Source organism: Myotis daubentonii, chromosome 15 (assembly GCF_963259705.1).
Source record: "Myotis daubentonii chromosome 15, mMyoDau2.1, whole genome shotgun sequence".
NCBI classification, from domain to species: Eukaryota; Metazoa; Chordata; class Mammalia; order Chiroptera; family Vespertilionidae; genus Myotis; species Myotis daubentonii.
The window spans coordinates 59,347,919-59,359,916 of NC_081854.1; the positions used below are offsets into that span (position 1 = coordinate 59,347,919).

Genomic DNA, 11,998 nt, shown 5'->3' on the forward strand with positions numbered 1-11,998 from the left:
AAGGGATCGGCCATGCAGCACAATCTGTGTGAGAACCGTGTGGTCTGCAAAGCCCTGACAGGAGAGCCCTCACCTGCCCACCTGTCACATGTCATCTCCCTGACAACAATGTTTATGTGCTTGGCCACCTGTATAGCTTCTATGGGGAACTGGCAACTGAAATCCTTTGTCCACTTTTAATTAGAGCAGTCAGGCCTTCCCCACTTCAAGATTACAAAAACATCCTTCCAGGATTCCCTCCAGTCCTTTTATAATTTCTTTTTTTTCCTTCTTTGATTCATCAACAATGTTTTTGGTATAAAGTTCCAACTTAAATCACTGTTTCTCTCTCTCTCTGTCTCTCCCCCCTCCATTCGACTCTCTGTAAAAACCAATGGAAAAATATCCTTAGGTGAGAATTAACAACAAAAAGATCCAACTTAAAAATCCAGATGTGGCCCTAGCTGGTTTGGCTTAGTGGATAGAACGTCAGCATGCAGACCAAAGGGTCCCGGGTTTGATTATGGCCAAGGGCACATGCCCAGGTTGTGAGCTCGATCCCCAGTAGGGGGCGTGCAGGAGGCAGCCGATCTATGATTCTCTCATCATTGATGTTTCTATCTCTCCACTCTCCCTTCCTCTCTGAAATCAATAAAAAATATATATATATATATTTTATATATATTTTATTGATTTTTTACAGAGAGGAAGGGAGAGAGATAGAGAGAGTTAGAAATATCGATGAGAGAGAAACATCGATCAGCTGCTTCCTGCACATCTCCTACTGGGGATGTGCCAGCAACCCAGGTACAGGCCCTTGACCGGAATCGAACCTGGGACCTTTCAGTCCGCAGGCTGACGCTCTATCCACTGAGCCAAACCGGTTTCGGCAATAAAAATATATTTTAAAAAAATACACATGTGGCCCACATGTGCCACCACCAGTGTTTTAATAGGGCATTTTCACCTCTGCTTGGCAATCCCCCAAACAAGATGCCGTTTTTCTTGAGCAGAGAACAAACATGCAGACCCCCAGCCTCCTGCTCGGCTAGGGGAGGAGCAACTGCCTGGCTGCCTAGAGCAGGAAGCTGCCACCTGAGCTTCCCAGTGCTTCTGGCACCTGCTTTCAATCACTGTCTCTCTTCCTCTCCCCTAGATCCAGAGGCACTGGGGCCACCAATCCTGAGTCTTCTGGGGAGAAAGAAGACACGGGACTGGTCCCCACTTCTTTCCACACCGCTGGTTTGCACAAGCCCATCTCAAGTGTGCTCAGTCGTCTCCCACTGCTCCATCTGCTTCCTGCTTCCAAACTCTGTTCTGCTACTAGTATGCCCGCTCCCACACCCTCCCATCTCCATGGGTTGCACCTTTTTACAAAATCCCTGTTCTGAGACTTGGTGGGATTTCAGGAGGAAATAAAAGCACTTGCACGCATATATATTAACCATGTTTACCTGAACATCTTTTTAGTTTTTAAAATATTTTATCACATAATATATCTTCTGCAATGAAAACATTACCAAGCCTGTGCACGATAAGACTTCAATTAAAATAAAAAGTTCTCTTTAAATCATAAGTTACAGTTGACCCCTGAACAAAACAGGGGTCAAAAATCTGTATATAACTTGATCCCCCAAGTTTAATATAGTCGTCACCCCTCAGTATGTGCAGGGGACTGGTTCCAGGACCCCCATCAACACCAAAATCTGCAGATGCTCAAGTCCAGTCTGTAAAAAGGCAGAACAACACATATAGCTAACCCTTTGCGCCAGCAGACTCCCAACTACAGACCAAAATTACTGGTTTTAAACCTCTCAGTTGGTTGAATCTGAAGATGCAAAACCCATGAATACAGAGGGCCAACTGCTTGTACTGGGGAAAAATCATGTGTCAGTAGGCCTGCGCAGTTCAAACCCATGTTGTTCAAAGGTCAGCTGTAACAGTTTCTCCAGGCAATTTTTGGCTCTGATACATGAGACATACAAGACTAGGTTACAATGTAAATCACGTAGTCTTAAGGTAACATTATATTATCACTACCTTTCCAGTAGCTCCTGGAGGCTCACAATGTTTTGTATTTGAAGCTGCCACACAGCTTCCAACAACAAAGAATCCTGAAAAAAATAACAGCATTGTGAGTCCTTCAGGATGCATTTTCATACAGAATGTTCAGTCTGTGCTCTTAACCACCACACTCTATTTAAAATCCAAGTGGAATAACAGCATAGCCTAAACTATTTTATCCACTAGTTTTAACACTCACCAAGCCTCAGACACGCCCACTACCATCTTTCCCCTCCTCCTGCCCGTCCTCACCACTCATCCTGCAGGCTCAGATAGGACCCTGCCCTGTCTCTAGCTTGACCCACTTCTAGACCTTTCTCCACTGTGGCCTACCCAAGATTCCAAAATATAAAGGAACATGCCAATATCTTTTTAGAATCCTTCGTGGCTCCTCACAGCCTTGAGGATAAAGTTCACTCTTGGACATAGCACAGCCCTTTGTGATCTGGACCCCTCTCTCTTCTGTCCTCTCCCAGTGAGGCCCTCCCTCCTGCAGCACGGACACACACCATCCCTCAGTCACCCTGCTCCAATCACATCAGTCTCCCAGAAACCACACTCCTACACTTCCTGCACCTCCCAGCCCTCCTTGGAAGCCTTCGCCAACCATCCAGATACAGTCGCCCCTCTTCTCTGTACTCCGTGAACAGTTGCACAGTGTTTGCGGGTACCTCCTTCCCATCCAGCGGCATTTACTGAACACTTTCCCCTACTCTCTGCAACTGAGATGCTTGGTGAGATTCCAAAAGCAGCGTAGGGGTCCTGTGGGCTCCCCCCAGACAACAGGACACTGCTTGGAAAAACCCTGGAGTCAGGATTACAGTCTCAGGTTTACCTGTACTTTCCACAATTCTTGACAGAAGGTGAGACGGGAGAACATACTGTGTGCCAGTAAATGCCCAGTGATCTCTAACAAGGAAGACAGTTTCTTCTGAAAAGAGAGGTTAAACCTTTTTTAAAAAATGGGCAAATACCTGAAGCAATATTAAAGAAACATCCCATTTCCCCAATAGCTTAAAAAATAAGAGCAGCACAGTTACCACATCGTGCCGTGCCTTACTCTTTGCTCTGGGTCTAGCAGCACCCCACGAGAGGGCTCCGCGTGCGCCTCACAGATCTGCACAAAGCTGGAGGCCACCGTGTGGCTGGACAGCACTGCCACTGGAACCCCCAGCCGAGAGGCTTGATCCCGCAAAGCAGAGCCTTAAGAAAACACAAAACGTGGAAGAAAACACTACAGCATCTAAAACAGGAGACTTAAGAGATTAAAACACCTTCTTTTAAGCTGCAGCAGCCCAGAAATTAGCCTTTTGAAGGTCAGAACAGATCTCAGGGAAAACACAAGGTATCGAGTGAAGATAATTTCATGACTGAAGCAGCTCACGGACAAGCAGAGCAGCCCCTGGAGCCTGCAGCTGCATATACATGCTCGTGTTTTGGCAGAGACATTCTGTTAAGAATTTTATCAACGTTTCCAAAGGAGCACAATAAACTGAGAACCACAGCAGGCTCTTTTCTAATGACTTCAACGTCAAAGACAGATGGGCTCTCGCCAACGGTACAGTGACGTCCGGTGGCAAGCGGGTCTGCTTTCCCAAGGCTGCGCCTCACACCTGTGGGCAGCCCCGGTTCAGGTGTGCTCCGTCCTGGGGCTGCTGCCAAGGGGAACCTGGGTGCGGGGTGTCCAGGCAGCCACCAGCCTCTGGTCTGCACTCAATACAGTGAGAGAGGCCAGGCGGTCTGCAAACACATGGTGCCTACAAGTACGTTGTTTTCTAAGTGACTTGACTTTCATAGCTAATTTATTAGTTTCAGTGTAGTAGTCACTATCTTTAGCAGGAAAAAAACTAAAAAAGTTCGTGAGTTAAGGGTCTCTATATTTCTGTGGTCAAAGCTAAGAGCTTCTTGTATAAGTTCTCATTCCTTGGTCTAAAGTCCATACAAGAAAACTGTGCAGCCGAGTTCCGCTCCCTGGAACGATGATGCGTAACTTGTGAAATTCAAACACGACAGGACAGCGAAAAGCAATAAGCGTCACTGAGCTTGCTGTTTCAGGTCATTTCAATGGAAATCTAAAACAAATCCATCAGTTAACAACCCTGGCTTCCCACCGGCAAATCCCCATGGCTCCATGAACGGGCACCACTGTCCCCCTTTCCCAGGGACTGGCGCTTCCTCCAGCTTCTGCCCGTGGTGAGGCACACCCTGCTTTTTTGTTCGTTTGTTTGGGGGTTTTTTAAAATATATTTTTGTTGATTTCAGAGAGGAAGGGAGAGGGAGAGATAGGAGCATCCATGATGAGAGGGAATCACGGACCTGCTGCCTCCTGCGCGCTCGGCGCTGGGGATGGAGCCCGCACCCCCGGCTGTGCCCTGGTCGGGACTGGAACCCTGACCCTCCAGTCCGCAGGCCGACGCGCTATCCACTGAGCCAACCGGCCAGGGCCCAGGCCCCGTTTTTAAGTAACAGCCGCAGAACTCGCCCCACACAGGGCACGAACACTCGACCCGGCGAGGTGGGTCTGGACCTCCGCTTCCGGGGAACACACAGCGGGGGGCCTCCCGGGGCGCCGGGCCGCGGAGGGGGCTGTGACTCACCGACCAGCGCGCCCGGGCTGCCGCGGTCCATCCACCCGTCCGTCCCTCGGCTCCGAGGCGGCTCTGCGGGCGCCGGGCCTTCCACCTGGAACCCAGCACAGGGCCTGGCAGCGGGCGCAGGCCACCCCCGTCCCGGAGCGCCCGCCTGCTGCCCTGCGCGCGGGGCTTTGTCTGCAGAAGCGAAGCTCCCCCATGATCGCTAAGCTCACCTCCGAGAAGGTAAACGCCCCCCGTCTTCTCCTCCCCCGTCAGCACCGAGGGCCTCCTCACCTCCAGCAGCAGCTGGCTCAGGTCCACATGGCGCCTCAGCAGCTGCACGGCGGCCGCCAGCACCTGCGGGCCGCGCTCAGGGCCGGGCTTCTGCCTCCGGGTCCTGCCCGCTGCGGGACCCGGTTCGGACAACGGGAGAGCCGGTCAGGGACCCCGCTCAGGCCCGGGTCCCACCGACAACAAGGGCCACGGTCACGGGCGCTCCTGGGCCCGTACCCCCCTCCCACAGCCGCCTGTCCCACCACGGCGACCCGGGGACAGGACGCAGAGGGGCCGGAGAGGGCAGCGGTCAGACCGGAGAGGACCGAAGGCCACTCCTGCGCGCAGGCCCCTGACCTCCCCGGGTCGGGCCGGCGGAGGCTCGGGCGGGAAGGGGGGCGGCCCCACACCCACTTACCCAGCAGCTCGGCCCACGTCCTCCTGCGGCCCCCGGACCCGGGGTTTGAGGCGGCGGCCAGCGCGCGGGAACCCGACATGGTGAGCACCGGCAGCCCGCAGCAGCTCCAGACGTCCGGCCCGCGCTGCCTTCCCATTGGCTGGAGGCCTGCGCTGCCTTCCCATTGGCTGGAGGCCCGCGCTGCCCCCCCATTGGCTGGCGGCCAGCGCTGCCTTCCCATTGGCTGACGGCCCGCGCTGTCGTCCCATTGGATGGCTGACCATTGGCTGGCGGCTGCCAGGCCACACTCCACTTAGGCGGGGCCTCGTGTGGCGGCCATCTTGGTGGCCGGAGCTGGGCGTGGCGTTGGCGGTGAGCAGGGCATCACCTACGAGGAAACCGCGGCATCCCTAATGCATTGTTCCTGCAAACAGGACGCACAGCCGGCCATAAAGACACAGCCTGACAAACACAAATCCCAAAAGCCGCGCGCGGCGTCCTGCGGACCATGGAGAAATCAGCCCGCGGAGCGCCGCCGGGTACGACCTGCAATGACGGACGTGGTTGGTGTCCCTCCGCCCAAGACGGTAGTGAGACGGCCAGTGACACCAAGGAACTAAATGCTTGATGTCGCTTGACTTTACATTTCAGTGGCCACACGTGCCCGGCTCCGGAGTGGACAGCACAGCGCCCTCTGTCCGCAAGCACAGGTCAGACTCCAGAGAAGGGCGCCCTCCCCAGGCGCGGAGCCCCACTGCAGTCTGGCGGCTGGTGCCTTTCCCGTTGACGTTGTGCAAAGCTGAAGTTCGTCCGTGTTCCTAGCTGCATGAATACAGGCTTTGCATTTAATATTTTTATATGCTTATGTTTTATTTTCTGGATACTGTAGTATGATGTTTTGACATCTTAAAAGGCCTTTCTGGCTGGGGAGAGACCGCCAATTCTTCGAGGCAGCAAAGGGCCGGGCGGGTGGGCATGCCTGTGATCTGCAAACTGACCGGTCCAGAGCCAGACCTGCTCCACTTGGCCCCAGACCCAGGAGGCAACAGTCCTCCTATCGCGGGGCCAGGTGCCAGGCATCTTGGAACCGCTGCTACATCCCAAAGACCCCGAAATTATTCAAACTAGCTAATCCTGACTGTTCACCCTGCCCAGCCTTGCCATTCCCGTGGAAACTCCAAAAGGCAATGACCTAAACCTTCCCCTCGTTCCTGTCCTCTGCCTCCTGGCCACCCTGGTGCTGCCCCATTGGCTCTAAGACTCATGAATGTAATAAACTCTCCCCACCCCACCCCAAGCCTCTTGTGACCATCTCATCCACAACATTTTCTAAGTTAAAGTGAGGGCAGCTTAGGGGTAGAAGGGTTGAGGCCTCCAAGCCCAATTCACGCCTCACCTGGGACTGGGGAGCCAGCCCTGGACCAAGGGCCAAGGGCCTCATTGATGAGCCACCACTGGGCGGGCTGGCTCACTCGGGCCCAGAACAAACTAGACGGCCCATCAGGTAGTGACACAGGTTTTCTCATCACCTCAAATGGAAAAGGCTCTTTAATTTGTTTCGACAGATTTTTACCAGTAAGTTCTATGCACACGTGAAAAGACAGGTGAGAGCGTGTTGAAGGGCCGAGGCCTCTGGCCCTTCTGAAGGTGAATCAGAAGCCAGCCCAGTGTCCTGAGTAGGAAAGCCCCCAGTTCTTCCCGCTTGTGTGGGTCTTTCTTCCGTGTCTCCGTAACTTTCACACAGAACACTTCACTCCTGCCACTTGTGGTCACCAAATATGTGGAGGTTTTCCCCTTAACAAGCAATTCTGACACCAGCCGGGTGCCCTACCATTTAACTCAGTTCTAACACTGTCTACACGGAGACAGATCCCACTGGTTAAGGGCTCAGTCCTATAGGACGGCCCCCACTTCAGAGGCCAATTCTAAGTCTTTTTTAAAAATATATATATTTTATTGATTTTTTACAGAGAGGAAGGGAGAGGGATAAGAGAGTTAGAAACATCGATCAGCTGCCTCCTGCACACTCTCCACTGGGGATGTGCCCGAAACCAAGGTACATGCCCTTGACTGGAATCGAACCTGGGACCCTTGAGTCTGCAGGCCGATGCTCTATCCACTGAGCCAAACCGGTCAGGGCCAATTCTAAATCTTGTGTCCCCAGGTTACCCACAACTTCTGCCTGATTTGGCAACAAATTGGGGAGTCCCACGACCCCTTCCTCGGATTCAATTATTTTGCTAGAGTGACTCACCTCACAGAATTCAAGGAAACACGTTTACCAATTTTTTAAACGATAGAGGTGACCGGCCAGATGAAGATACACAGGTCAAGGTCCAGGAGGGTCCCAAGTGCCACAGAGCTGAGATGGGTCACCCCTTGGGGTTGGACGTGTCCCCCCAAATGGAAGCTTCCCACCCCAGAGCACAGGACAGGGTGGAGAGCATTCTGCCCTCAGTGTACAAAGGGGACCTGTGTGTTTGTAAGAAGTAGACCACAAAAGACCAGTGACAGGGACTGCGTCTGGGGCCAGTGTGCACACATCAAACCACATCAAATCAGCCAACACAGATTGGTAGTGACTTCTATAACTTCACAGAGATGTCGGCTGTGATGGGAACAGGCATGACTGCAGGCTATGAGGCCGTAGGGCTGCACACTTGAAAGTGTACCACTCATTTTAGCCACCCTGCACTCCCTGTTCAAAACAGACATTCGGACTTTGTAAATGACCTCCAATGTCTTCACCGTATCCTCCGTATTTTCTCCACTCCCTCCCCATCAGGAACTCCAGGGCGAGCAGCCCCCCTCTCCCACTCGTGCCCACACAGGACGCCCTGTCTGTGGTGGTCGTCTGGGGGTTCCCCTCGTCATCCTGGCCGAGCTCTGGGACCTGTGTCCCGTCCTGTCCGGTGCTCTGTGTCTCCTCTCCCTCCTCACCTTCTCTTCCACCCGCCTGGAAACGTTCCCTGGGAGCTGTTCTGGGCTCCCATTCAGACATCGAACACGGCCTGGCTTTATTAGCATCCCTTGGGATTCATGTCCTTTATCATTATCCCAAAATAAACCTAAAGCACAAAAGCTCAGCCTCTCACATTTCAGCTTTTCCTCCCGGACCCCTGAACCATGCCTGGCTGTAAGGAGCCAGACAAAGAGGGCATTCAGGGGCCTCTGAGCCATGGCAACAGGGGCCTGGCCACTCACTCTGCTTGGATCCCTTGGGGGAAGCCGACCTGTTTTTTTGATCTGAAGTGGAATCAGCAAGGGGATGAGAGAGAACCTTGGCACCCCACTCTCCACAGCTGAAGCTGTCTGCCTGCATCTAGGGGAGTCCACGGGCTCAAATTGTCTTTGATCTTAAACCCAATTGCCCATGTACTGACTCACTCTGACCTTTGTCTCAATACACACAGTGCCCTCACTGTGCCACCTTGCACGCTGGAGCCCTGCATTCCCCTCCTAGAATCCTGTAACTGCTGGTCCACAACGCACCTGGGATCCAGCCCGATTGATCCTTTTGGCATCCAGGAGCCACCAAACACAGAGCATGGGAAAAACCACCAGTGGGTTCCTTCACATGGAGCACCTGTAGCTCTCCCCCAGCCCTCGGGAAGGTACTCCGTGTGCTGTTCCTCCCTCAGAATGGGGGGGTTGGGTTGGGTTTTCACTGGTCTTTCCCAGGCATAGGACATCAATGCCCAGGGCTCAGCAAGTATGTGTGACTGGACATCCTACACCATCAGGTGAATATTTGGGGACTGTGTCTGCTAATGTGATAACTTGATAAAAGTGACTCCAATTTCAAGCACTAAACGTTTCTCTTCTGTCCGCAGGCACAGCCCACTGTGAGGGTCATGTCCGGCCCCTGGGAGTTCCTCATGGACGGGAAATGGAGTATGGAGAACGCATTTTTAGGCTGCAGGGCATCCCGTAACTGTAGAAACGACCTTGCTCCAAAGCTGTCGAAGCTGAGTTAATGATTGACCTCGATCAATTCTACCCTGCTTCTCAGTCACAGCCGGAAATACACTGTTTATTTCTAAAATCCAAGGGGCATGTTCAAGTTATGGAAGAACTAACATATCCCTAATTCTGATCATACTTCGTGGGCAACTAGCCCCATGTTTTAACCCTAGTGCCATTTTCGACAGGAATAAACCCATTTCCCTCCCTACCAGGAGCCTATGCCGTGCTCCTGGGTAAGAAGCTGGCATCGGCACTCCCCTTGGTGTGCAGCCCAGACAACTGCCAGCTTACACACACAAGTTCCTCATGGCAGAGCCCTCAGTCTGAACAATCACAAATGTGGGCAGTGCTTGGGACCCAGCCAGGCGGAAAGGATTATCTTGACTTTGTGACTAGTGGGAGCAACTTATCACTGTGCCCAAAGCTCCCACCAGCCAGCCAGAACCTGGGTATGTCTAGTGGCCAGAGACATGGGCCAATCGGACCGGTTTTCTCTTCCAGTGGAGTCCAGTGTGCCAGGTTGGAATCCCTCTCACCGCCCCACCCTTAGGCCATGCCGGCTTCCCTCTCTCCTTCAGACTACTTCTCGGTCTCCTGTGGTACTTTCTGGGGGAGATGTGTGGGTAAGTGACCTAGGAGGGAAATATAGGGTTGCCAGGCGCATCTAGGGAGCTGACTGATGCTTCTGCTTCCTCCTTTTGATCACAACCAGGAGGACGAACCTTCAGATACCAAGAGATAAGTAAAAACTAATTTTTAAAACCTTTTATTAAAACCCCAGTGTTCTAAACCTCACCAGCTGATGTCTTGCAACATGCACAGGGATCCCTAAAAAATGATCAATGCCAGATCAGAAAGGGTACTGCACCCCTTACACAGGTGACCTCAAGGGCCTCTGGGTCAGCCAGGTGTGACTTGTCACCAGGTCTTTAATGAAGCCCCTGCTCATCAAATGAGATCCTAAAACCATGTGGCCAGGGAAATAGGAGGCCCTTAGAGCAGTGGTTCTCAACCTTGGCTGCACATTAGAATCACCTGGGAATCTTTTTAAAATCCTGATTTCTGGGCCTCATCCTCCAGAAATTCTCTCTTTGTTATGGGGTGGGGCCACAACATGAGTAACACAGAAACAGAATTTCCGGAGGATGAGGCCCAGAAATCAGGATTTTAAAAAGATTCCCAGGTGATTCTAATGTGCAGCCAAGGTTGAGAACCTCTGCCTTAGAGGAACAGGGAAGGCACTTTGTGTGGTGCCGAAACCCAGGGCCAAAGGGGAGGTACTCCTTGCTATGACCCAACCAGCTTCCAATCACCTTCTCTGTCCAGTCACTCAGTGTGGCAGGTGCCTCGTCCAAGGTGCTCCAGACACCCAGGGGGGAGGGTGGCCCGGCCTGCCTGCCGTGGGGCCGGGAGTGCCCCCTCCACCAGAGGTGATGCAGATGGAAGTCTTGACTCCCAAGGAGTCGAAAGCAGAAACCACCTGTGGAGCGGGCCCATCAGGAATGAGCTCCCAGTGCAGGGAGGCCAGTGCCCCAGGTCACACACACCTGGCATTGTGTGACAGGTGTCAGGGGGGACTTTCCTTAAACCACCGAGCAGCACTGAGGGGTCCTTACTGTTGCCATCCTAAGGCAGACCTTGAAACTTCTTCCTTCCCTCTATTGACAAGTGTGTGTGTGTGTGTGTGTGTGTGTGTGTGTGTGTGAGAGAGAGAGAGAGAGAGAGAGAGAGAGAGGGGTGGGGGGGAGAGATTAGGCAGGAAGCTTTACCTGAGTCCCAGGTTCTTTGCACCCTTTTTCAGGAGGTAGCATAGGTCCCACCTGCCCGTCTCCCGAGTGCTAACACGGTTATTTTGGCAGCATGCGCTTAGAACTGAAAGTTAACCAGCTGCTGGATGTAGAAACTTTGGGCACGGGCTGTCTTTATCAAACTCCTTTTCATTTTAAGATTGAAACTCCAGATGGCATTATTTGACAGCAGGGCCCCAGGCAACAGCCCACCCCCCACCCCAAGTCTCCTTCAAATGAGATGAAATCACGGCACTGCTGTGACTGTTCGGAACAACCAGGGAACTTCAGAACCCAAACTTTCCCCCCGATTCGGAGAGAAATCTCCAGGAATCTGCATGTTGTGTGCTCCCCAGGGAATCCCGGCTGGGACTCACTGCCTTATTGCCATTTATTCTCCAGTTGCATTTGGCTGTTACTCTGACCGTGTACAACTATGGCTGCAGCCCTGGCTGGTTTCCCAATGGTTAGAGCATCTGCCCATGCACCGAAGGGTCAAGGGTTCGATTCCTGGCCAAGTTCACGTACCTGGGTTGCAGGTTCAATCCCCAGCCCCCTCGGGTGCGTGCATGAGGCAACCAATTGACATGTCTCTCACATCGATGTTTCTCTTCCCCATCCCTCCCCCCCTTCCACTCTCTCTAAGAATCAATGGGGGAGTGCGGGGGAGAATATCCTCAGGTGAGGATTAACAAAATACAAAACAGCTCTGGCCGCAGAGGTCTCGGATTGGCCAGGATAAAGCTGCCTGGGTGCCACTCTTCCCACGCGGTGAGTGAGCTGGCAGGGAATGAAGGCACAGTCTCGGTTTGAGGGCGTGCAGCTCACCCACCGGGGACCTGAGACTATTTTTCCTGGAGACAGTGGAGCATTTATCGCAGACTGGGCCGTCTCCCTCGCCCTCACCACGCTAAGGTAACCTCCTGAGGTCACCTTGCCAGCAGGCCCGCCACAAGCGC

General features: G+C 53.0%; 1 protein-coding gene and 1 long non-coding RNA gene across 4 annotated transcripts in view; one reads left to right on the forward strand and one right to left on the reverse strand.

The window, feature by feature from the left end:
• The window catches only part of FANCA (FA complementation group A), a 39,599-nt gene extending 34,072 nt beyond the window's left edge, over nucleotides 1–5,527 (reverse strand). For all 3 annotated transcript variants that reach the window (XM_059668173.1, XM_059668172.1, XM_059668171.1), the window contains exons 1-6: nucleotides 5,308–5,527; nucleotides 4,911–5,020; nucleotides 4,641–4,725; nucleotides 3,104–3,246; nucleotides 2,879–2,974; nucleotides 2,020–2,093 (exon numbers count right to left, since the gene is read on the reverse strand). In XM_059668173.1, coding sequence (XP_059524156.1) covers nucleotides 2,020–2,093; nucleotides 2,879–2,974; nucleotides 3,104–3,246; nucleotides 4,641–4,725; nucleotides 4,911–5,020; nucleotides 5,308–5,527 — 728 coding nt within the window. The remainder of the gene's footprint in view (nucleotides 1–2,019; nucleotides 2,094–2,878; nucleotides 2,975–3,103; nucleotides 3,247–4,640; nucleotides 4,726–4,910; nucleotides 5,021–5,307) is intronic.
• A 175-nt stretch (nucleotides 5,528–5,702) lies between these two features.
• LOC132217655 (uncharacterized) lies at nucleotides 5,703–6,135 on the forward strand. Its single transcript, XR_009448936.1, has 2 exons — nucleotides 5,703–5,825; nucleotides 5,938–6,135. It is a non-coding gene; the product is annotated as an uncharacterized LOC132217655 (long non-coding RNA).
• The last annotated feature ends 5,863 nt before the right edge of the window (nucleotides 6,136–11,998 follow it).